The sequence below is a fragment of the Ahaetulla prasina genome, chromosome 10 (genome assembly GCF_028640845.1).
Source record: "Ahaetulla prasina isolate Xishuangbanna chromosome 10, ASM2864084v1, whole genome shotgun sequence".
NCBI classification, from domain to species: domain Eukaryota; kingdom Metazoa; phylum Chordata; class Lepidosauria; order Squamata; family Colubridae; genus Ahaetulla; species Ahaetulla prasina.
This window is the reverse complement of record NC_080548.1, coordinates 32943361-32967207: the sequence shown is the minus strand read 5'-3', so window position 1 is coordinate 32967207 and position 23847 is coordinate 32943361. Positions and strand designations below refer to the sequence as shown.

The 23847-nt window shown below is 51.9% G+C and overlaps 1 protein-coding gene across 1 annotated transcript in view; it reads left to right on the top strand.

Moving 5' to 3' along the window:
- SUPT5H (SPT5 homolog, DSIF elongation factor subunit) overlaps positions 1-23847 on the top strand; it is a 30739-nt gene that overhangs the window by 4856 nt on the left and 2036 nt on the right. Inside the window, exons 10-28 of the mRNA XM_058196044.1 lie at positions 516-584; positions 1288-1539; positions 2730-2819; positions 4123-4193; positions 5200-5305; positions 6207-6300; positions 7271-7407; positions 8797-8952; positions 9421-9567; positions 10664-10810; positions 11448-11573; positions 12193-12277; positions 12789-12893; positions 13273-13375; positions 13552-13670; positions 14599-14695; positions 14781-14939; positions 15720-15888; positions 23604-23807. Of these exons, the coding sequence (XP_058052027.1) occupies positions 516-584; positions 1288-1539; positions 2730-2819; positions 4123-4193; positions 5200-5305; positions 6207-6300; positions 7271-7407; positions 8797-8952; positions 9421-9567; positions 10664-10810; positions 11448-11573; positions 12193-12277; positions 12789-12893; positions 13273-13375; positions 13552-13670; positions 14599-14695; positions 14781-14939; positions 15720-15888; positions 23604-23807 (2436 nt within the window). The remainder of the gene's footprint in view (positions 1-515; positions 585-1287; positions 1540-2729; positions 2820-4122; positions 4194-5199; positions 5306-6206; positions 6301-7270; positions 7408-8796; positions 8953-9420; positions 9568-10663; positions 10811-11447; positions 11574-12192; positions 12278-12788; positions 12894-13272; positions 13376-13551; positions 13671-14598; positions 14696-14780; positions 14940-15719; positions 15889-23603; positions 23808-23847) is intronic.

Genomic DNA, 23847 nt, shown 5'->3' with positions numbered 1-23847 from the left:
CACAGTGGAGGGGTTTGATTGAGTAATAACAGATCCCACACCTCCCCTCCCTATGTCTCTGTGGTTTTAATGTTTTTTTATATTTTAACTATATATATAAAACTAAACTGCCCAGAGTCACCCTATGATAAGATGGTCAGCCAATAAATTTTATAAACAAACGAACTCGGTTATCCTCATGAAGCGGCTGCTTTGACTTCAGGTCAGGTGGCAGGAGCACGGTGGGCTCACGGGGCTAGGAGGCTGGGCTGGAGGTTAGCAAGCCCGTATTCGAGACCCAGGTGTTGCTGCAGTGGGGTGAGTTCCCGTCAGTGGCTCCAGCTCCCTTGATGTAGACATGAACAGAGCCCCCATGGGCATCCCCCAGGCATAGGTGATGTCACTGGCTAATCCTTTCAACCCTGAAGCTTAACCAAACAGTGCCTGTGGCATGAACGGTGGGGATGAGGTCAGGTGGCCCTCGGGCTGTCCTGGAGCCCTATTGCCACTGCTGTTTCTCTTGTGTTCCCCTCCAGATTGGAGAAGAGCGTTCCACCACGATTGCCCTGATGAGGAAGTTCATCGCCTACCAGTTCACGGACACAGTGAGTGGGTTGGAAAGTGGGGAAAGGAGGAAGATTTCGTGGGTCTGGTTTGGCTTTGTCCTTGGGCCCCTGGATATGGGAGACTTGTGTCCATTCATAAGTTCCCCGAGTCTTGGGCCTTTCTTGGCCTGGCTGCTCAGCCATAAAATTAGGAATCTCTCCTGAATCCTCTGGCTACAAGTAGGGTCATGGCTAAGACTTTGGGAGAGTAGTAGAAGGCCTTATCCTGTTTTAAAAGAACTATGGAGAAAAATCAGAGAGGTGGTTTCTTGTACACAAGATCTTTTGACTCCCCTGGTGCCTTATTTTATTGATAACCAGCCATTAAAATTGTTATTGACAACTCAAAGCAGCAAACGAACACAATGCTCCTTCCCCACAGCAGCTGTGTGAAGTGGATAGGGCAGAGACAGAGGGAGGGACTGGCCCAAAATCGCCCATCTGGCTTTCCTGCCTAAGGCAGGACTAGAACTCACCATCTCCTGGTAATTGACTCACAGTCACCCAGCTGGCTTTCATGGCTAAAATGGGACTAGAACTCACCATCTCCTGGTGATTGATCTAAAGTCACTTGAACCTGTTGTCTCATGCATGATACCTTTTGCGTATTTCTGGCAATAACAAGGGGGAAGGCTTCTTACTGCACCTTCGCAACTCCTGCCCTGCGTAACCTCCCCTCCTGCCTGCTGGTGTGTCTTTGCAGCCCTTGCAGATCAAATCGGTGGTGGCTCCTGAGCATGTGAAGGGCTACATCTACGTGGAGGCTTACAAGCAGACCCACGTGAAGCAGGCCATCGAAGGGGTGGGCAACCTCCGGATGGGCTACTGGAACCAGCAGATGGTGCCCATCAAGGAGATGACTGACGTCCTGAAGGTGGTGAAAGAGATGACCAACCTCAAGCCCAAATCTTGGGTGCGACTCAAGAGGGGAATCTACAAAAGTGACATCGCTCAGGTGAGCCGAGTTTAGACGGCACATTTTTCAGAAGGAAACGGGATAACGTTAACCATGACATTCCCTAGCAAGGAAAGAGATTTGTTAGGGATCTGTTGTGGTCCGCTATCAGCCCGTGGACCTGGCAACGGATTCAGACAGTGAGGGGGCTGGGGAGGAGCCAGTCCTGGAGTTGGGAAGGCCCGGACAAGGGTTCTGCATCGGAGGCAGAGTTGGGGCCAGGGCCATCTGGGAGCGATGTGCGGACTCTGGAGCCTCCAGAGGTGGACAGCAGAGAAGGCAAGAGCAGCTAAAGCAAAAGGGACGACTCTGGAGTAAGGCCAGAAGATGATTGGCCCCTCCCATAAGGCTTAAAGGGCAGCAACAAGCAACGTTGATTTCCGTGCTTCTTGTCAGCATCTGTTGAACTTTGTGGGGGTTTTGCCAAGAAAAGTCTTTGGCAGGTTGCCAAAGACATCAAAGGTTGATGATAAGGCGGAAGGACTGGTTATGAAGAATTTTGTTTTGGACTAAGCTGAGAATGAATTAATTCTCAGCTGTTTTAATAAAATAAATTTGTTGAGGACTGAATAGAATAGAATAGAATAGAATTTTATTGGCCAAGTGTGATTGGACACAGAAGAAATTTGTCTTGGTGCATACGCTCTCGGTGTACATGAAAGAAAAGATAGGTTCATCAAGGAATTGTGTTAAGTAATCACTACTTGGGCCTTGGTCATAACAGGATCTACAGGTAGTCCTTGGCTTACAACAGTTCATTTAGTGACCACTCAAAGTTACAGTGGCACTGAAAAGAGTGACTTATGATCATTTCTCACACTTATGACCGTTGCAGCACCTCCACAGTCTCGTGATTTACATTCAGATGCTTGGAAATTAACTCACAGTTATGACGGTCGCAGTGTCCCTGGGTCACACGATCCCCTTTTGTGACTTTCCAAAAGCCAAGTCAATGGGGAAGCCCGATTTACTTAACAATGGTGTTACTCATTTGAGAAGTGCAGCGATTCACCCAATGACTGCAGCCAGAAAGGTCGTAAAACGGGGCGAACCTCACTTAGTAAGTTTCTCACTTAGCGCCATAAATTCTGGGCTCAATTGCAGTCGTAAGGCGAGGACCCCCTGTGTTTGTGATTTCACCTCAGAGGCCCTCCGCACTGACCGAAGCCGCTTCCTTCTTTTGTTGTTAGGTGGATTATGTGGAGCCGAGCCAGAATCAGATCTCGCTCAAGATGATTCCGCGCATCGATTTTGATCGCATCAAAGCTCGAATGAGCCAGGTAGGTGATGTGTGACCTTCGAGGGAAGATCTCTGGATTTAAATACATTGAACTTTTCCTTTTTCTTCTTTTAATCATGGTTAACGTTTGGGGTTGGAGCAGTTGCCTGGTCTTCCGTTTTATAAGACAGTTGCAGCGTTATTTGGAGTATCATTTCAGATATCCTCTCATCCTTCCCAACACCAGTCCTCCGCCTGCTTATTTACTGCCGTTGAATCCTTGCTTTCTTCCTTAAGGTGGTAAGGAAGAGATGAAGACTAAAGTCAGAGGGTCAACTCTGAAGCTGGCCTGACTGAGGCCATCTTGGAGGCTTCAGTGTTGCCACTATGGCAGGGGTGTCAAACTCCCATTTCATTGAGGGCCACATCATGGATATAATAATAATATTTTAATTTCTATACTGCCCTTCTCCCGAAGGACTCAGGGCGGTTAACAGCCAGATAAAATAACAATCAAATACAATACAATAAAACCAGAATTAAAAAGCTTATTCAATTTGGCTGATAATTTAAATATAAAATACATATGTTATGTTTGACTTGGGTGGGGGGGTGACCAGCTTGATGTCACTCATCGAGGCTCCATTTTCAGCCACGGTGGTCTCCTGCATCCCTCTGTCAGCAAAAACAGACCTCGGGGAGGCTGTGTGCAGCCTCCGTTTTCGCTGAGAGGGTTGCAAGAGGCCATTGCAGGTGACAACGGTGCCCGGGAAGGCCACATGCAGCCCTCCCGAGCTCCGTTTTCGCTAGCAGAGGCATCACGGGCCGGTCCTTTGCTGTTTTCAGGGCAGGCCTGCGAGCCAGTTCTAAGCACCCCATGGGCTGGATCTGGCCTGCGGGCCTTGATTCTGACACCCCTGCACTACGGTGCTGAGGGAGGGGGGAATAGAGATAGTTATTTGGCCAAAACAAAATAGTTTCCCCTGAGCACCAAGGACATTCCCACAGGTGGCTGGAGAGAGGAGGAGTGAAGTTTCCAAGCAACCGGACGGCACCTTCATTGGACAACGTGACTGATTATTTGGGGGAAGGGGGAAAAACTTTTAATTAGATGAAAACCATGGGGATCTTTAGAGTCGGTTTTCACCAGTCTGTGACCAATATGGTACATCCAATAAACGTGTTCTTTGAGGAGGTCACCTGTCTTGGAGTTCTGTTTGCTGTGGGTGTATTACTTGGAACCCTGACACAGAGCCCTAGAGAAGCCATTGTGAAATAATAAAATGCAAAAAGCAAATAAGCCTCTTTTTCTAAAGATCTACGTATTTGGCTAACAGTTCATCCAAATCTCTCCCCATTTGCAGAAAGATTGGGTAGCAAAATGGAAGAAGTTCAAGCGTCCCCCACAACGGCTCTTTGATGCAGAAAAGATCCGGTGAGTCAGCCATGCCGGAGAGACGGAATTGGCCTTAGGAAAGGCGGGTGGAGCTCAGGAGCACAGAATGATTGGACGGTTCAGTGTAGGGAGAGGCACAGGGAATGGTGGTAGGAACTGGGTAGAAGTAGTCCTTGAATTACAACAGTTTGTTTAGTGACCACTGGAAGTTACAGCGGCCCTGAAAAAAGCAATTCACAATTACGACCTTTGCAGCATTCCCATGGTTGAATGGGATCAAAATTCAGACGGTTTGGCAACTGACTCGTGACAGTGTCCCCGGGATCACGGGATCCCCTTTTGCGACCTTCTGACAAGCAAAGTCAATGGGGTAGCCAGAGTCACTGAACAAGCGGGTGACTAACTTAGCAGCTGCAGTGAATCACTTAACAACTCTGGCAGGGGGTCGTAAAATGGGCCAAAACTCAACAAATGTCTCACTTAACAAGAATTGTCATAAGTCGAGGACTACCTGCTTATCTAGCCTAAATGAAAAGAAGGGCTAGGGGGAGACATGATAGCAGCGTCCAATATCTCAGGGGCTTGCCCCAAAGAAGAGCGGGTCCACCTCTTCTCCAAAGCCCCTGAGGGCAGGACGAGAAGGAACGGATGGAAACTAACCAAGGAGAGGAGCAGCCTGGAACTTAAGGAGAAACATATTGACAGTGAGGACAATTAACCAGTGGAACAGCTTGCTACCAGACATTGTAGGTTCTCTATCACTGGATGGTTTTAAGAAGAAACTGGATAACCACTTGACTGAAACGGTCGAGGGTCTCCTGTCTGACCAGGGGGTTGGACTAGAAGGCCTCTAAAGTCCCTTCCGACTCTGTTATTCTGCTATGTGGAAAAACTGCTTTGGGTTGATTTGTCCTGTTCTGCTTTGGCTTAACTCACCCTTCTCGGGGTGGGGTGGGGGTGGGGGTGGGGGGAGCCGCTGGATTTCCTTCAGTCCTGTCCCAGTGGGAGCTTTTTCACCAAACCTCTCTTCCTCCTCCCCTTCCAGATCTTTGGGTGGTGACGTGGCCTCCGATGGGGATTTCCTCATCTTCGAAGGGAATCGCTACAGCCGGAAAGGGTTCCTCTTCAAGAGCTTCGCCATGCTGGCTGTGGTGAGGATGGGGGCTGCTTGGCAGGGCGGGATTCTTCTCAGTCCGGGATGGGTGTTCACAGCTCGTGGACCAATATTTTACGCACCAATATGCTCATTGTCCCTTTTCATCTAGTCTTGTTAATTTTTAATGTTTTAATGCTGAGTGTTTTAACGTTTTTAATGCTAGGGAATGTCATCAATGCTGGAAGGGTGTGGAGTTTTTGCGATGGAAGCAAAAGATGAGGGGGAGGGGGACTCCGGGGACCTTGGTGCTCCCTTCTTGCAGACGTTGCAGTACCAACCTAGATCACATAATCAGTGCCACTACTGAGTATATATACTAGCCACTAGTATATCAATAGAGAGCTTCAACGACCCCACAGTCTTTTTCCTCTTCCTCCTCTCCACAAACCCCCCTCTCTTCTAGCACTAATGATGTTATCTAGTTGGGTAATGAAACCTCTGCAGAAACCCACCAAGCTCAGGGAGCATCAAGGTCCCCACAGTTGTTGTTCTCCTCCTCCTCCTCCTCCTCCTCCATCATGCACATGCACACCTCGCTTCTATTACTGATGATGTTCCCTAGTTTGGTAATGAAATGTCTGCAAGGAAACCACCAAGCTCAAGAGAGCACAAAGGACCCCACAGTTCTCCTCTTCCTCCTCCCTGCATGCACACACCTCCCTTCTAGCATTCATGATGTTCCCTAGTTGGGTCATGAAACGTCTGCAAAAACCCACCAAGCTCAGAGAGCGCCCAGGAGCCCACCATGCAAGCGGAGCCACAGAGATTCTTCTTTTGCTATCAGCAAAAGAAGCATTGCCAGCTTGGGGTCCAGTTCTGGTTCCTGTCTCGAGGGTCCTCTGGGTTAATTTCTGCTCGCCCTCCCCAATCGCTGGCTCTTTTTTTTTTGACTCCAGATCACCGATGGAGTGAAGCCCACTTTGTCCGAGCTGGAGAAATTTGAGGACCAGCCCGAAGGGATTGACTTGGAGGTGGTGACCGAGAGCACAGGTGCGTCCCCTGCCTTTCGTCCCTTCTCCCGAGGGGACACTGCCTTGAATTGGCAGGTCCTTGGGGGCTCCCGGGAAGAGGACATCGGGTGCCCCACATGTTCAGCTATGACCAGGCCACCTTTTCTGGCTCCTGGCTAAGGGCAAACCCCTCTTCTAGCACTAATGATGTTATCTAGTTGGGTAATGAAACCTCTGCAGAAAACCACCAAGCTCAGGGAGCATCAAGGTCCCCACAGTTGTTCTCCTCCTCCTCCTCCTCCTCCTCCTCCTCCTCCTCCTCCTCCTCCATCATGCACATGCACACCTCGCTTCTATTACTGATGATGTTCCCTAGTTTGGTAATGAAATGTCTGCAAGGAAACCACCAAGCTCAAGAGAGCACCAAGGACCCCACAGTTCTCCTCTTCCTCCTCCCTGCATGCACACACCTCCCTTCTAGCATTCATGATGTTCCCTAGTTGGGTAAAAACCCACCAAGCTCAGAGAGCGCCCAGGAGCCCACCATGCAAGCTGAGCCACAGAGATTCTTCTTTTGCTATCAGCAAAAGAAGCATTGCCAGCTTGGGGTCCAGTTCTGGTTCCTGTCTCGAGGGTCCTCTGGGTTAATTTCTGCTGGCCCTCCCCAATCGCTGGGTCTTTTTTTTGACTCAGATCACCGATGGAGTGAAGCCCACTTTGTCCGAGCTGGAGAAATTTGAGGACCAGCCCGAAGGGATTGACTTGGAGGTGGTGACCGAGAGCACAGGTGCGTCCCCTGCCTTTCGTCCCTTCTCCCGAGGGGACACTGCCTTGAATTGGCAGGTCCTTGGGGGCTCCCGGGAAGAGGACATCGGGTGCCCCACATGTTCAGCTATGACCAGGCCACCTTTTCTGGCTCCTGGCTAAGGGCAAACCCCTCTGCCTGTCGGAAGGCCCTTGAAGGAGCCCACTGGAAAGCGCATCTCCACGCCTTCCTGTTGTGGTTTCAGGGAAGGAACGGGAACACAACTTCCAGCCGGGAGACAACGTGGAGGTGTGCGAAGGGGAGTTGATCAACCTGCAGGGAAAGATCCTGAGCGTGGACGGGAACAAGATCACCATCATGCCCAGGCACGAAGACCTCAAGGTAGGGACCCTCTTGGCCATTTCTCTGGCTCTTAGCTTCAGCCTGCCCGTTTCCTACCTTTACAAAAAGCAAGTCACCATTTGTCTGCCTGTGGGGCCTCAGGTGAAGAAGACCCTGCTGCAGCTGTGGGGCTGAGAACCAGCTACCTCTCTCTCTCTCCCCGAGGGCTGCGTCCTGACCCCAAGCAAGAGGGGGTTCCTGTCTGGTCTGGAAGGCAAGCCTGGGTTAACCTGAGTCCGTGTCTTCCAGGGTTGTGTAAACTGGGCTGTCTTCCAAGGCTTTGGAGCAGGAAAAACCCACCGCACCTGCTCCTTCAGATGGTGTGCTTTCCTGTGGCTTATTTTCCTGTATAAATGACATTTAGTTTGATTCTTACAGCCCCCTGCTCGAGGAGGCCTCCTTTGCCTTGGGGTGTTATATGAACCCTTCCTATAAGTCAGGAATTGCTAACCTTAGCAACTTTTAAGATGTGTGGACTTCAATTCCCAGAATTCCCCAGCCAGCATTTGTGAATTCACCTCCCAGAATTCCCCAGCCAGATGAGTGGACTTCAATTCCCAGAAATTGAAGTTGAAGTCTACATATCTTAAAGTTACTAAGGCTGAAAAATTGTGCTGCAAGTGGAGGCCCTTGGAATTTCTCTGCCGAAAACTCAACATCTGACCTCTCCTCTGCAAGGGCCAGACCCTCGTTTCCCATCCAACAAACAAAAACACCCCCATACACACATTCCCTATTTGCAGGGAGTGCTCTCGTCCCCCACCTGTTGTGACCCAGGCCCAAATAGATAGAATTAGATGCAATCAGTTCAAAAACAAACAGACTTTCTTAGAACAGCTGAGAATTAACTCATTCTCAGCGTAGTCCAAACTAAATCAAAGCAAATTCTTCATAACACAATTCTTCAGTCTTATCACCAACCTTGGTCTAATTAGGCAAACTGCCAAAGGCTTTCCTTCGCAAAAGTTCAAAAGCAGAAGACGTCGACAAGAAATAAATGCAGCAAGACAAGGAGCAAGTCTATCAACGTTGTTTTTCGACAAAGAGCCCAAACGCCGTTGCTGGTCTTTTAAGCCTTATAGGAGGGGCCAGTCATCCTCTTTGCTTGAGCTGCTCTTGCCTTCTGGCAGCTCTTCTCACACGTGCACTAGAAACAGGTTCCTCCGATTCCTCTGCCTCATTGTCAGCCTCTGGAGGCTCCGGAGTCTGCACATCACTCCCAGATGGCCCTGGCCCCACCTCTGCCTCATCTGGGCCCTCATCCGGGCCTTCCCCAGCCTCCAGGACTGGCCCATGTTCTTCCTCAGCCTCATCGACTCTGCTGCCAGCTCTGCAGGCTGCTGGCGGACCACAACACCACCAGCTGCTCTTTTGTTCCCCCTCCTCCAGGATATGCTGGAGTTCCCGGCTCAGGAACTGCGCAAATACTTCAAAATGGGAGATCACGTGAAGGTCATCGCTGGCCGCTTTGAGGGTGACACGGGGCTGATCGTCCGCGTGGAGGAAAACTTTGTCATTCTTTTCTCTGACCTGACGATGCATGAGGTGAGTGGCCAAGCGGCCCCACGGAATTCGTGGTCTGCAAGGCATTTGCTCTTGAGTTATGGGCCTGACCTTGTTGCTTTCTCAGGCTGGCTGTTTCTTTGCAGATGTTTCACGACCCGACTAGGGAACTTTATCAATGCTAGAAGGGAATGGGGGTTTGTTCTCTGTTTCACTACCAAGAAAAAAACATCACCCCACCTACACAGATAGGGCACGCCGCTAGTATATAAACAGAGAGCAAACCCCACTCCCTTCTAACCCTGATGATGTTCCCTAGTTGTGTCATGAAATGTCTGCAGGAAAACCATCAGGCTCAGAGAGGCACCAAGGACCTCACAGTCGTCATCTTACTCCTCTTCCCCTTCTCCTCCTCCTCTCCACAAACTTCACTCCCTTCTAACATGATGATGTTATGTAGTTTGGTCATGAAACGTCTACAAGAAACATTGACCTCCTGTTTCTCCACAGCTCAAAGTTCTCCCCCGAGACCTTCAACTCTGCTCCGAGACGGCCTCTGGTGTGGATGTGGGGGGCCAGCATGAGCTGGGAGAACTAGTGTTGCTGGACCCCCAGACCGTCGGGGTCATTGTACGTCTTGAACGCGAGACCTTCCAGGTGGGTGGGTGACACCTCCAGAATGTGAAGGGTTCAGATTCAGAAACTGCAACCCCCCTGACCCTTTGACTGCTCTTGATTTAAGACTGTTATGGTAAAGAATCCCCAAAACATGGCTGGGTGGGGGGAGGCGGTGTCATCGGACCCTCTACCCAGTTTGGCATGAGCCTAATTTCCAAATATCCAGTGCCATAAAAACAAGAATTGTGACACTAAATCCTGACAAGACCTTAAAGCAGTATTTTTCAAGCTTGGCCATTTTAAGAAAAAACCCCAGCATAGCTGGCTGGGGAATTCTGGGAGTTGAAGTCCACCCTTCTTAAAATGGCTAAGCTTGAGAAACACTGTTTTGAAAATAAGCTTTTTAAAATGATAGTTGCTCTTGTTTAAGGGGCCGTGGTGGCTCAGGCTGTAAGATAGCCTGTTATTAAAACACAGCAGCCTGCAATTACTGCAGGTTCTAGTCCCACCAGGCCCAAGGTTGACTCAGCCTTCCATCCTAGGTAAAATGAGGACCCAGATTGTTGGGGGGGCAATAAGTTGACTTTGTAAATATACAAATAGAATGAGACTATTGCCTTACACACTGTAAGCTGCCCTGAGTCTTCGGAGAAGGGCGGGATATAAATGTAAATAAATAAATAAAAAAGACAAGTCATCCTGCACATGGGAAGGGGGCAAGCTCTCATGGTCACAGAGAAGGCTCCCAATTGAAAACTTGGCATCTCTGAAATAATAATAATAATAATAACAACGCCCTCCAGAAGTGTAGGGTCTCAGCTCCCTTCCACCCCCAAGCCAGAAAGTATCAGCTTGGGAAAACCTGCAGAGATACCAAGGGACACGATTAAGGTTAGGTACGGTAGTGGCTTTGCAGAGCAAGATGGGCAGCCTATAAATTTAATTAAGAAATCGTGCAGAATTCCTTTTTCTGCTCCATTGTTTGTGCAAGGCAGAGCCTTGGGTCCATCAGCTGAGCTCTCCTTCAGATCTATGATCCTGTGGCACCCGGGGGATGTGACAGGGCACCCCCTGGGGTCCTCTTCCGCCGCCTGGCTCTCAGCCTGGGTCTCTCCTCCTCCTCCTCCTCATTCAGGTCCTGAGCATGAACAACCAACTGGTGACTGTGCGGCACCAGGCGGTGAATCGGAAGAAGGACAATCGCTTTGCGGTCTCCCTGGACTCGGAGCAGAACAACATCCATGTGAAGGACATTGTGAAGGTCATCGAAGGGTCTCATTCGGTGAGCCATCCACGCACGAGGTTGGGCGCTGAGCTGTGTCTGCACAGCAAGGGGAGAAATGTGTCTCACTGGCTGCCTTCATCCCTTTAATGGGAAGAGGAACTGGGGGCGACATGGTAGCAGTATTCCAGTATTTGAGGGGCTGCCGCAAAGAGGAAGGGGTCCACCTATTCTCCAGAGCTCCAAAGGACGAGAAATAATGGATGGAAACTATTCAAGGAGAGAAGCAACCTGGAACTAAGGAGAAACTTCCTAACAGTGAGGACAACCGATCAGTGGAACAGCTGGCCACCAGAAGTTGTGGGGGCTCCAACACTGGAAGGTTTTAAAGAAGAGACTGGACAGCCACTTGTCTCTAATGATACAGCGTTTCCTACTTGAGCAGGGGGCTGGACTAGAGGACCTCAGGTCCCTTCCAGCTCTTTTATTCTGTTATCCCTGTGGTGTGAAGGGCACAAGTGCCCGAATTCTGATCACCTGACTCTGGGGACCCTGCAGTGGTTATAAGTGCGAGGACTTGTTCTGTGCCGTTGTTGTTGTTTTTTCGGGGTTGATGTAACTCTGGAGTGGTTGCCGGAGGAACTGGGTTGTAAGTCCAGGAGTAGTTGTGACTTGTCGCTCCTCTGTCTCCTTCCAGGGCCGCGAGGGGGAGATTCGGCACCTCTTTCGGGGCTTTGCTTTCCTGCACTGTAAGAAGCTGGTGGAGAACGGAGGGATGTTCGTCTGCAAGACGAAGCACTTGATTCTGGCGGGGGGCTCCAAGGTGAGGCAGCCCCTTCCCCCTCTGGCCCTGAGCGATGCGTGGGAGAGGCGAGGGTGCCCGTTCTTTTGCGGGTCCATAAAGGGAACTCCTGGGAGGAAAGCTTCATCCCAGACCAGCCCTCTTGGCTTTCCCATAACTGGCCTGGAACTGGCTAGATCCGGTCCTTCTCTAGGGGCTTGGATGAATGTGGGGTGGGGGAGAGGGAAGGAGGGAGGGCCTAGGCAAGCTGTTGGTTAAGTCCACGTATTGATTGATTGCCTTCATTATTTTAACAAATAACTCAAGGTGGCCAACATACCCAATACACCTTCCTCCTCCTATTTGTCCCATAACAACAACCCTGTGAGGTGGGTTGTGCTGAGAGAGGGACTGACACAAAGTCACCCTGCTGACTTTCATCCCTAAGGCAGGACTAGAATTCACCGCCTCCTGGTGATTGGCCCAAAGTCACCCAACTGACTATCATGCCTAAGGCAGGACTTGAACTCATCATTTCCAAGTGATTGGCCCAAAGTCAGCCAGCCACCTTTTATATTTAAGGCGGGACTCGAACTCACGGTCTCCTGCTTTCTATCCTGGTGCCTTCATCACTAGACCAAACTCAACTTCCTTTTGGCAGCCCCGGGATGTCACCAACGTCACGGCTGGTGGCTTTGTGCCCATGAGTCCCCGGATGAACAGCCCTATGCATCCCAGCTCTGGAGGTGGGTAGAAGGAGGGAGCCATCTGGGGTCTTGTGGGGGAGGGGAGGTCCCCCACCATCCTTCCCCCTCACTGGGAGGGCAGGAATTGCAGCAGCCAGTAGAAAGGGAAGAAGCCGCCAGTAATCGGTCCTTCCTAGCCTGAGGAGGTGGGCTAAAGAGGACTGAAATTGACTTCAGAATATGATTCAGAGACCGCCACAGCCCAGTCCTCCACACCCTTTGAACTCAGTCTCCAGTAGACGCCCGGCCTCTACACCAAGGTCCTACCCCAGGAGTTACAACATAGGTTCTGCCCTTCTGAGATTGGCAGGACCCATCAAACGGCAGTGTCCTCCCAGGAGGACAGGTGGAAAGGCATTAGGTGGGCTACCCCAGCAGGAAGACTGTGGCACTCTGGAGGGGCACCCACGCCTGTCTTCAGCAAAGGGCCGCCATGCACATAGCCCCTCCCCCCCAGAGAGCCCCCTGGGGAGGTCCTGCCCCTTTGCACACCTCCTTTTACCTTCTGCAGGACCACGGGGCGGCTTTGGCGGGGGCGGAATGAACCGAGGCCGTGGGCGCAGGGATAACGACCTCATTGGACAGACGGTGCGGATTTCCCGAGGGTCTTACAAAGGTGAGAGGTCATCACTGGTTTTTTTTTTTTTTTTTGAAAGACCAGGTCCCAATGTGAAGGTCCAATTAAGCGGATATATTGCTACTAGTGCCTACCCAGAGGAATCTTCTCAATTAAAGTTAGCACCTGGAAGGATAGGTAGGCAACTATGGCTCCTTTACAACCTGTGAACTTCAACTCCCAGAAAGCATAGCTGGCTCAGGAATTCTGGGAGCTGAAGTTCACAAGTCGTAAAGGATTCATAACTGCCCACCCCTCTCCTAGGAGTTAGAAAAGCATCAATGGAATTGGACCCGGCTCATTTGCGGCTGCTAGAGATTCCAGGCTGAACCCTCATTTAACACCTGCCCTGTGGAACCTCTGTGCTCGTCTTTTCCAGGCTACATTGGGATGGTCAAGGATGCCACGGAATCCACCGCCAGAGTAGAGCTGCACTCCACATGCCAGACCATCTCAGTGGATCGGGAACATCTGACGATCGTGTAAGAGCCTCCGGGAGCCAGATTTGAGATGGGGAGGGAGGGAGTGCTTGGTTTCAGAAATCTCCTCTGGGTAGGAACGGAGGCCCTCTGGGCTAGACTCAGAACCCAGCCAAGCCGAAGGGGATGATGTGCCAGCTTTATCGGACCCAACTCATTCGCGTCCCTCCTTTTTGCAGAGATTCCAAAAAGCCGTCTGGCATGCCCTCTGGCTATGGACGGACCCCCATGTATGGATCCCAGACACCTATGTATGGCTCGGGCTCCCGCACACCCATGTATGGGACCCAGCACGATGGTGAGTAGGAGAAAGAGGTTGGCACACTCATCTGTCTGGCCGGGAGAGGTCAGTGGGTGTTGTGGCCTGTTGGTCGCCAGCCCCTCCAGCAGAATCGGAGGAGGAGGAGGAGGAGGAGGAGGCGTGGGAGTCAGTGTCAGCATCAAGGCAACCTGAGGGGAGCTCCGAGGGGGAAGAGGAATGGAGCTGGCAGAGAGAGAAAGAGAGAGGCGGAGCCTGGGCCGTCGGTCAGCCTTCAGATGGGGAGTCAACAGCCCCCAGGTCTGGAGGTGGCTGATGAGGAAGAGGAGGAACATCTGGGTCCAGTGCCTCACGCGCAAATGCGCAGAAGGCAGAGGAGAGGAGAACAGTGGAAATATATGGGCCAGTCCTTGGGACAGAAGAGCCACCGCTGCTAGTGAAGCCCCACCTGAGCTCTGGGAATGAAAGGCAGGGGGCAGAGATGAATAGATGTGGCTGACAACTATTCATCTCCCAGCCGGCCGGACAAGTTAGTCTGCGGTGAGAGAGAAACTTTTTGCCAGGGCTGCTGGCGCTCCTAATAAAGGAGTCAACTTCAGAGGGTTTGTTGTGTTTGGGGAGCTGGGTCAAAATTGGGTTTCTTAATATCTGACCTGTTGGCTACCCCGAAGGCCTCTTCCACCCTTAGCCTGAACAAGGAGGCTGTTGAATTCCCTAACTGGAGGACATTGTGTGAGAGGGTGGGCTGCCTGAAACTTGGCTGGCATCTGAGCTGGTGGTGCCCTGCCCCTTTAAGACCTCTCCCTAGCCTGCCCAACAACAAGCACCTATAAAAGGCAGGCAGAAAAGCAGCTGGGTTTGGTGAATGTTGTTGTTGTGGAGGAGGAGGAGGAGGTGGTGTGTAGCAGTGCAAGGGGAAGTTGTTTAACACAATAACAGTAACAAATAACAAATGTCTGTTTTTCAGGAAACCGGACGCCGCACTATGGTTCCCAAACACCCTTACATGATGGCAGCCGGACACCCGCCCAGAGCGGCGCCTGGGATCCCAACACCCCTTCGAGGTAGGACTTCAGGTCCAGTGGAGGTAGGCAGGACTGGGGGAGTCCAAGCACAGGAGCTGAATTGGATACTTGACTTCTTCTACAGGCCAGAAGAAGAATTTGACTACGGTTTCGATGACGAGCCCACGCCTTCTCCCCAAGGCTATGGGGGAACCCCCAACCCCCAGACTCCAGGCTATCCAGACCCTTCTTCCCCGCAGGTTAATCCTCCGTACAACCCTCAGACACCCGGAACCCCGGCCATGTAAGTACACCAACGCTGAGATCGCTTGGCTAGAGGTTGGCCAACGGGTTAGAGGGTTGGCTAACTCAGGATAGGGCCCGTGCAGAGACTCAAGGAACGCTCCTCCTACAGCCTGATAGAGGAGGATATTTGTGGCTCACGGTTAAATGTGGGCTTCTTGGGACTCTCTGAGCTTGGTGCGTTCTTTGCAGGTGTTTCATGACCCAAGTAGGTAACCTTACCAGTATTAGAAGGGAGTGGGGTTTGTGGGGAGGAGGAGAAGGACAGCAGGAGGAGGAGCTCTATGGGGTTCTCAGAGCTTGGGGGTTTTCTTGCAGGTATTTCATGACCTAACTAGGTAATATCGTTAGTGCTAGAAGGGAGTGGAGTTTGTGAAGCGAAGGAGAAGGGGAAGAAGAAGAGGAGGAAGACTGTAGGGTCCTTGGTCCTTTCTGAGTCTGGTGGTTTTCTTGGAGGCATTTCATTTGGGTAACATCAGTGGTAGAAAGGAGTGGGGTTTGCTGCTAGCCCTGATGATGTTCCCTAGTTCTGTCATGAAATGACAAGGAAGAAAGGAAAGGGAGAAAGAGAGAGAGAGAGAAGGAAGGAAGAGAGAAAGAAAGAAAAGAAAGAGAAAAGAGAAGGAAAACCACCAAGCTCAGAAATAGATCTCCTTTGGAGAGGCCATCCTAAAGGTTCTCCTTTATAGTTGCTGATTCTCAGACTGTACTAGAGCGGGGGGGGGGGGGCGGCCATTGGATGTCCTACCTGCTCTGAACAAACCCTTTTGTCTTGGCAAAGGTATAACACAGACCAGTTCTCTCCGTACGCCGTCCCGTCTCCTCAGGGCTCCTACCAACCGAGTCCCAGTCCTCAAAGTTTCCACCAAGTGGCACCCAGCCCTGTGGGCTACCAGAACACCCACTCACCGGCCAGCTACCACCCGACTCCTTCGCCAATGGCTTACCAGGTACGCTTGATGGAGCCAACCAATGGAACCTCCCTCCCTCGCTGTCTTTAAAACAGCTCCAGAGCCTCACCTCAGGAGCCCAAGGGGCTCATCTAAATTTTTAACTCTTTTTAAACTGTTTAATTTTTAATATTTTACTTTATTCTGTAAAGGAGATGACTCTTTTTAAAATTAGAAAAAGAAACAGCATTTGAAAAGGCTTCAGTGCTGCTTCTCCAAGAACATAAAGTGACATGTGGGTTGAGTAAAAGTCTAACCAGAGCAGTGATGAAATGTAAAATTTGTTACTACTAGTTCTGTGGGTGTGGCTTGGTGGGGGGCAGTAATGTGACTGGCTGGGCGTGGCCAACTTTTTTTTTTTTTTTTTACTTTTAGAAGCATTTTTTCTACAACCTCTTCGGCCAAAGAGGTAGGAAAAATGCTTTTAAAAGGCTCTGACAATCCCAGCTGAGACGCGTGATCATCAGAGGTGTTTTTTTTTTACTTTTAAAAGCATTTTTTCAGCTGAAGAAAAAACGCTTTTAAAAGTAAAAAAAAAAAATCTCTGATGATTGCGCGGCTCAGCTGGGCTTGCGGGGAGGGGGCAGGGATTTTTGCTACCGGTTCTCTGAACCACCTGCTGCCATCGCTACCGGTGTTCTGTTTCCCTTCCCCCAATACTCCCAGCAAAGAGTCCGTCAGAGGCCTTCCTTTTTTTTCCCTTTTATTTACATAGATACATGTCCTGGCCACGTCTACCCACGGGCCTGCCAAGTTTCTGGAGATAACGAGGAAATTATAGATAAGGCCAGAATTACTCACGAATATATTCTTCCCTCCATGAAATAGTTAGCTCGCGCCAAATTCATTGCTTTGTCCGAGACAAAAAACCAGGAAGTCCCGCCTCCTATTTATAGTCTCTGCAGATGTCACTGCATGACAATTATGACTTGGCTTTGTCCCAACTCTTCCGCTGCTGCGCACGATCAAGCCTTCGTAATCTTGCGTCCCTCCAAAACTGTTCTTGGGGCGTTGCCAAATCAGAAGAAGGCCGGGAGAATCAGGTTGTGCCGGCCCCTCCCTTTGAGTGGGTGCCAGGAGGAGAGGGCTCAAGAGAAGCAGGGCTTGCCAGGTCTTCTCCCTCATTTTCTGAATCATCCGAGTCCAGGAGTCTGGGTCCAGGAACCTGGGTCACAACACTATCCTCACCGCAGGGCCCTTCCCCGGGCTGACGATCGGGATGCGGTCGGGCTGGGTTCTGCTCATGGAAGGCCTGCACCAGGTCAGGGGCATGAGCGTCGGAGGCATCTACCCAGGAGAAATCAGTCCCGTATCCCTTCCACGCGATCAAATATTGGAAGCGACCCTTTAGCCAGCGAGAGTCTCGACGCTGTGGACTTCGTATTCCTCCGACCCGTCCTCGGCGACAGTGACGGGTGCTGTTGGGCACCGGCGGGACTCGTGTGGCCTCAGGAACCAGAAGGGACCGGTGAAAACGGGTGGATCCGCATGGATCGTGGCAGGGTCAGTCGGTAGGCTACCGGGTTGATGACTGCCTCGACAGGGAACGGGCCGATGAATCGGTGGTCCAACTTCTTTACCGGCGGTCGGACGGGAGGTGTTTGGTGGAGAGCCACACCGGTCTCCAACTGCCAGCGGGGCGTTGCCCGTCGGGAGCGGTCAGCGGACCGTTTGTAGTCCTCCTTTGCCCGATTCAGCTGCTGGCGTACCAACTGTTGGACCGCATGCAATTCCGTCAGGAAGGTCTGCGTGGGAACAGGAGAGTCCGGTGGTGCCAGAGGAAGAGCCGCGGATGGTACCCACATTGGCAAAGAACGGGGTCATCTGAGTAGAGGTGTGCTGAGAGTTGTTAAAAGCAAACTCCGCCAGAGACAGGTAGTCGGCCCAGTTGTCCTGTTGCTGGTTGATGAAGCAACGGAGATACTGTTCCAGTATACCGATGACCTTCTCTGTACCCCCGTCGGTCTCCGGGTGGTGCGATGGCGGCAGACATACCTGCATCTCCAACGCGGCCATCAGGCTCTTCCAGAAGCGGGCTGTGAACTGAACTCGCGGGTCCGAAACCACCCTGTCCGGTAGACCATGGAGGCGGAAGATGTGCTGCAGAAAGAGACGGGCCGTTTTTGCGGCTGTGGGCAGTCCGCGGCATGGGATGAAGTGTGCCATCTTGGTGAGCATGTCCACCACCACCAGCACCGTGGTGAACCCAGAGGACGGCGGCAGGTCTGTCAGGAAATCCATAGAGATCGCCCCCCAGGGTCTGTCGGGTGTCGGCAAGGGTTGGAGGAGCCCGGGAGGGGCCCCCGTGGCGGTCTTGGCTTGCCGGCACGGTACGCAGGATGTCACGTAGGCATGTATATCATGCCGCACTCGGGGCCACCAAAAGGTCCGTGTCACCAGGTGGAGGGTCTTGAAGAACCCAAAATGTCCTGCTGCAGGGTTGTCGTGGCACTGGGTCATGACGAGGGCTCGGAGTGGTCCTGTGGGCACATATAATCGCCCCCGAAACTTGAGTAAGTCCTCCTCCAAGGTCCAAGGAGACGTGGGGCCCACCTCCGCTCTCCTTTGCTGCGACCAGGCGTCCTGGCGCTGCGCCTCTCGCACCTGGGCCCGCAAGTCCACTGGCTCCCGTGCTGCGGCCAAGGCTTCTGCCGGCAGCACTGTCCGTGGAGGAAGGGGGTCCTTGGCGCAGAGGTACTCTGGCTTGCGGGACAGGGCATCCGCCCTCCGGTTGTGACCGCTGGGAATGTAGGTCACGCGGAAGTTGAACCGGGCAAAAAACAACGACCACCGGATCTGCCGCTGGTTTAACTTCCGAGCTGTGGTGAGGTGCTCGAGATTCCGATGGTCCGTTCGGACCTCCACCTGATGTCGGGCCCCCTCCAGATGGTGTCGCCAAGCCTCGAATGCAGCCTTGATAGCCAGCAACTCTTTTTCCCAGATAGTGTAGTTGCGCTCGGAAGGGTTGAGTTTCCGGGAGTAGTAAGCGAGGAAAAGTGTGCCACCATTCGTCGGAGCCTGTAGCAGCACCGCTCCCAGAGCCACATTGACGCGCTCGTTTCCACCACAAAAGGCCGGGCGGGTCGGGATGCCTCAGGACGGGTTCCGTGTGAAGGCTTTCTTGAGGGCTGTGAATGCTTCTTGCGGGGACCCCACGGAATGCAACCTTCTTCCTGAGGAGCTGGGTAAGTGGAGCTGTCAGTGTGGCGAAGCCGGGATGAAGGTCCGGTAGTAGTTGGCGAAGCCCAGTAGGCGCTGAACATCCTTCACCCGACGAGGGCTTCCCAGCTACACAAAGCTTCTACTTTACATGGGTCCATGGCTATGCCCTCGGGCGAGATGATATGCCGAGGAATTCTATGGAAGTCCGGAAGAAGACGATTTCTCCAGCTCGATTGAGTTGTTGCTCCCGCAAGCGTTGCAGAACCAGACTGGCGTGTCGAAGGTGGCTTTCCTGGACCGGGAGTAAATCAGGATGTCGTCAGGTAGATAACCACGAACCGATCCAACATGTCTCGGAACACGCTGCTCATGAAGTGCTGAAAAGCGGCGGGAGCATTGGTCAACCCAAATGGCATGACAGTGTATTCGTAGTGTCCGTATCGGTGCCGAATGCCGCCTTCCATTCGCCTCCTTCTCGTATCCGCACCAGGTTGTAGGCCCCGGAGATCGAGCTTGGTGAAGATCGTGGCCTCCCGCAACCTTTCCAGTAGCTCCGGATGAGCGGCAGGGGTAGCGATTCCGCACCGTAATGGCGCTTAGCCGGGCGGTAATCACAGCATAGGCGCAAGTCCCTGTCTTCTTCTTCACAAGAGGACCGGGGCCGAGAGAGGGACTTTGAAGGCGGATGAACCGAGGCCGTGGGCGCAGGGATAACGACCTCATTGGACAGACGGTGCGGATTTCCGAGGGTCTTACAAAGGTGAGAGGTCATCACTGGTTTTTTTTTTGAAAGACCAGGTCCCAATGTGAAGGTCCAATTAAGCGGATATATTGCTACTAGTGCCTACCCAGAGGAATCTTCTCAATTAAAGTTAGCACCTGGAAGGATAGGTAGGCAACTATGGCTCCTTTACAACCTGTGAACTTCTACTCCCAGAAAGCATAGCTGGCTCAGGAATTCTGGGAGCTGAAGTTCACAAGTCGTAAGGATTCATAACTGCCCACCCCTCTCCTAGGAGTTAGAAAAGCATCAATGGAATTGGACCCGGCTCATTTGCGGCTGCTAGAGATTCCAGGCTGAACCCTCATTTAACACCTGCCCTGTGGAACCTCTGTGCTCGTCTTTTCCAGGCTACATTGGGATGGTCAAGGATGCCACGGAATCCACCGCCAGAGTAGAGCTGCACTCCACATGCCAGACCATCTCAGTGGATCGGGAACATCTGACGATCGTGTAAGAGCCTCCGGGAGCCAGATTTGAGATGGGGAGGGAGGGAGTGCTTGGTTTCAGAAATCTCCTCTGGGTAGGAACGGAGGCCCTCTGGGCTAGACTCAGAACCCAGCCAAGCCGAAGGGGATGATGTGCCAGCTTTATCGGACCCAACTCATTCGGCCCTCCTTTTGCAGAGATCCCAAAAAGCCGTCTGGCATGCCCTCTGGCTATGGACGGACCCCCATGTATGGATCCCAGACACCTATGTATGGCTCGGGCTCCCGTACACCCATGTATGGGACCCAGCACGATGGTGAGTAGGAGGAAGAGGGTGGCACACTCAACTGTCTGGCGGGAGAGGTCAGTGGGTGTTGTGGCCTGTTGGTCGCCAGCCCCTCCAGCAGAATCGGAGGAGGAGGAGGAGGAGGAGGAGGCGTGGGAGTCAGTGTCAGCATCAAGGCAACCTGAGGGGAGCTCCGAGGGGGAAGAGGAATGGAGCTGGCAGAGAGAGAAAGAGAGAGGCGGAGCCTGGGCCGTCGGTCAGCCTTCAGATGGGGAGTCAACAGCCCCCAGGTCTGGAGGTGGCTGATGAGGAAGAGGAGGAACATCTGGGTCCAGTGCCTCACGCGCAAATGCGCAGAAGGCAGAGGAGAGGAGAACAGTGGAAATATATGGGCCAGTCCTTGGGACAGAAGAGCCACCGCTGCTAGTGAAGCCCCACCTGAGCTCTGGGAATGAAAGGCAGGGGGCAGAGATGAATAGATGTGGCTGACAACTATTCATCTCCCAGCCGGCCGGACAAGTTAGTCTGCGGTGAGAGAGAAACTTTTTGCCAGGGCTGCTGGCGCTCCTAATAAAGGAGTCAACTTCAGAGGGTTTGTTGTGTTTGGGGAGCTGGGTCAAAATTGGGTTTCTTAATATCTGACCTGTTGGCTACCCCGAAGGCCTCTTCCACCCTTAGCCTGAACAAGGAGGCTGTTGAATTCCCTAACTGGAGGACATTGTGTGAGAGGGTGGGCTGCCTGAAACTTGGCTGGCATCTGAGCTGGTGGTGCCCTGCCCCTTTAAGACCTCTCCCTAGCCTGCCCAACAACAAGCACCTATAAAAGGCAGGCAGAAAAGCAGCTGGGTTTGGTGAATGTTGTTGTTGTGGAGGAGGAGGAGGAGGTGGTGTGTAGCAGTGCAAGGGGAAGTTGTTTAACACAATAACAGTAACAAATAACAAATGTCTGTTTTTCAGGAAACCGGACGCCGCACTATGGTTCCCAAACACCCTTACATGATGGCAGCCGGACACCCGCCCAGAGCGGCGCCTGGGATCCCAACACCCCTTCGAGGTAGGACTTCAGGTCCAGTGGAGGTAGGCAGGACTGGGGGAGTCCAAGCACAGGAGCTGAATTGGATACTTGACTTCTTCTACAGGCCAGAAGAAGAATTTGACTACGGTTTCGATGACGAGCCCACGCCTTCTCCCCAAGGCTATGGGGGAACCCCCAACCCCCAGACTCCAGGCTATCCAGACCCTTCTTCCCCGCAGGTTAATCCTCCATTACAACCCTCAGACACCCGGAACCCCGGCCATGTAAGTACACCAACGCTGAGATCGCTTGGCTAGAGGTTGGCCAACGGGTTAGAGGGTTGGCTAACTCAGGATAGGGCCCGTGCAGAGACTCAAGGAACGCTCCTCCTACAGCCTGATAGAGGAGGATATTTGTGGCTCACGGTTAAATGTGGGCTTCTTGGGACTCTCTGAGCTTGGTGCGTTCTTTGCAGGTGTTTCATGACCCAAGTAGGTAACCTTACCAGTATTAGAAGGGAGTGGGGTTTGTGGGGAGGAGGAGAAGGACAGCAGGAGGAGGAGCTCTATGGGGTTCTCAGAGCTTGGGGGTTTTCTTGCAGGTATTTCATGACCTAACTAGGTAATATCGTTAGTGCTAGAAGGGAGTGGAGTTTGTGAAGCGAAGGAGAAGGGGAAGAAGAAGAGGAGGAAGACTGTAGGGTCCTTGGTCCTTTCTGAGTCTGGTGGTTTTCTTGGAGGCATTTCATTTGGGTAACATCAGTGGTAGAAAGGAGTGGGGTTTGCTGCTAGCCCTGATGATGTTCCCTAGTTCTGTCATGAAATGACAAGGAAGAAAGGAAAGGGAGAAAGAGAGAGAGAGAGAAGGGAAGGGAAGAGAGAAAGAAAGAAAAGAAAGAGAAAAGAGAAGGAAAACCACCAAGCTCAGAAATAGATCTCCTTTGGAGAGGCCATCTTAAAGGTTCTCCTTTATAGTTGCTGATTCTCAGACTGTACTAGAGCGGGGGGGGGGGGCGGCCATTGGATGTCCTACCTGCTCTGAACAAACCCTTTTGTCTTGGCAAAGGTATAACACAGACCAGTTCTCTCCGTACGCCGTCCCGTCTCCTCAGGGCTCCTACCAACCGAGTCCCAGTCCTCAAAGTTTCCACCAAGTGGCACCCAGCCCTGTGGGCTACCAGAACACCCACTCACCGGCCAGCTACCACCCGACTCCTTCGCCAATGGCTTACCAGGTACGCTTGATGGAGCCAACCAATGGAACCTCCCTCCCTCGCTGTCTTTAAAACAGCTCCAGAGCCTCACCTCAGGAGCCCAAGGGGCTCATCTAAATTTTTAACTCTTTTTAAACTGTTTAATTTTTAATATTTTACTTTATTCTGTAAAGGAGATGACTCTTTTTAAAATTAGAAAAAGAAACAGCATTTGAAAAGGCTTCAGTGCTGCTTCTCCAAGAACATAAAGTGACATGTGGGTTGAGTAAAAGTCTAACCAGAGCAGTGATGAAATGTAAAATTTGTTACTACTAGTTCTGTGGGTGTGGCTTGGGGGGGGGGATAATGTGACTGGCTGGGTGTGGCCAACTTTTTTTTTTTTTTACTTTTAGAAGCATTTTTTCTACAACCTCTTCGGCCAAAGAGGTAGGAAAAATGCTTTTAAAAGGCTCTGACAATCCCAGCTGAGACGCGTGATCATCAGAGGTGTTTTTTTTTTACTTTTAAAAGCATTTTTTCAGCCGAAGAAAAAACGCTTTTAAAAGTAAAAAAAAAAATCTCTGATGATTGCGCGGCTCAGCTGGGCTTGCGGGGAGGGGGCAGGGATTTTTGCTACCGGTTCTCTGAACCACCTGCTGCCATCGCTACCGGATTGCGTGATCCAGTCCGAACCAGGAGCATTTCACCTCTGAACCAGAGTCTGAAAAGGTGGGAATCAGGTTGCTTCTCTTCCTGTCACCTGCCACAGCCAAGCAACTGCCTGGAACCAGCCCTGATTTTTCTTATGGAGTGTCTCTCCATCTCTCTCTCTCTCTCTCTCTCTCTTCAGGCTAGCCCCAGCCCCAGCCCAGTGGGCTATAGCCCTATGACCCCAGGGGCTCCTTCCCCAGGAGGTTACAACCCTCACACTCCTGGCTCTGGAATTGAACAGAGCTCCAGCGATTGGGTCACCACTGATATCGAAGTCACAGTGCATGACACATACCTGGACAGCCATGTGGTGGGGAAGACCGGAGTCATCCGCAGCGTGAATGTAAGTGGCTGGACAGAGGAGGCCATTCGCACGGGGTGAC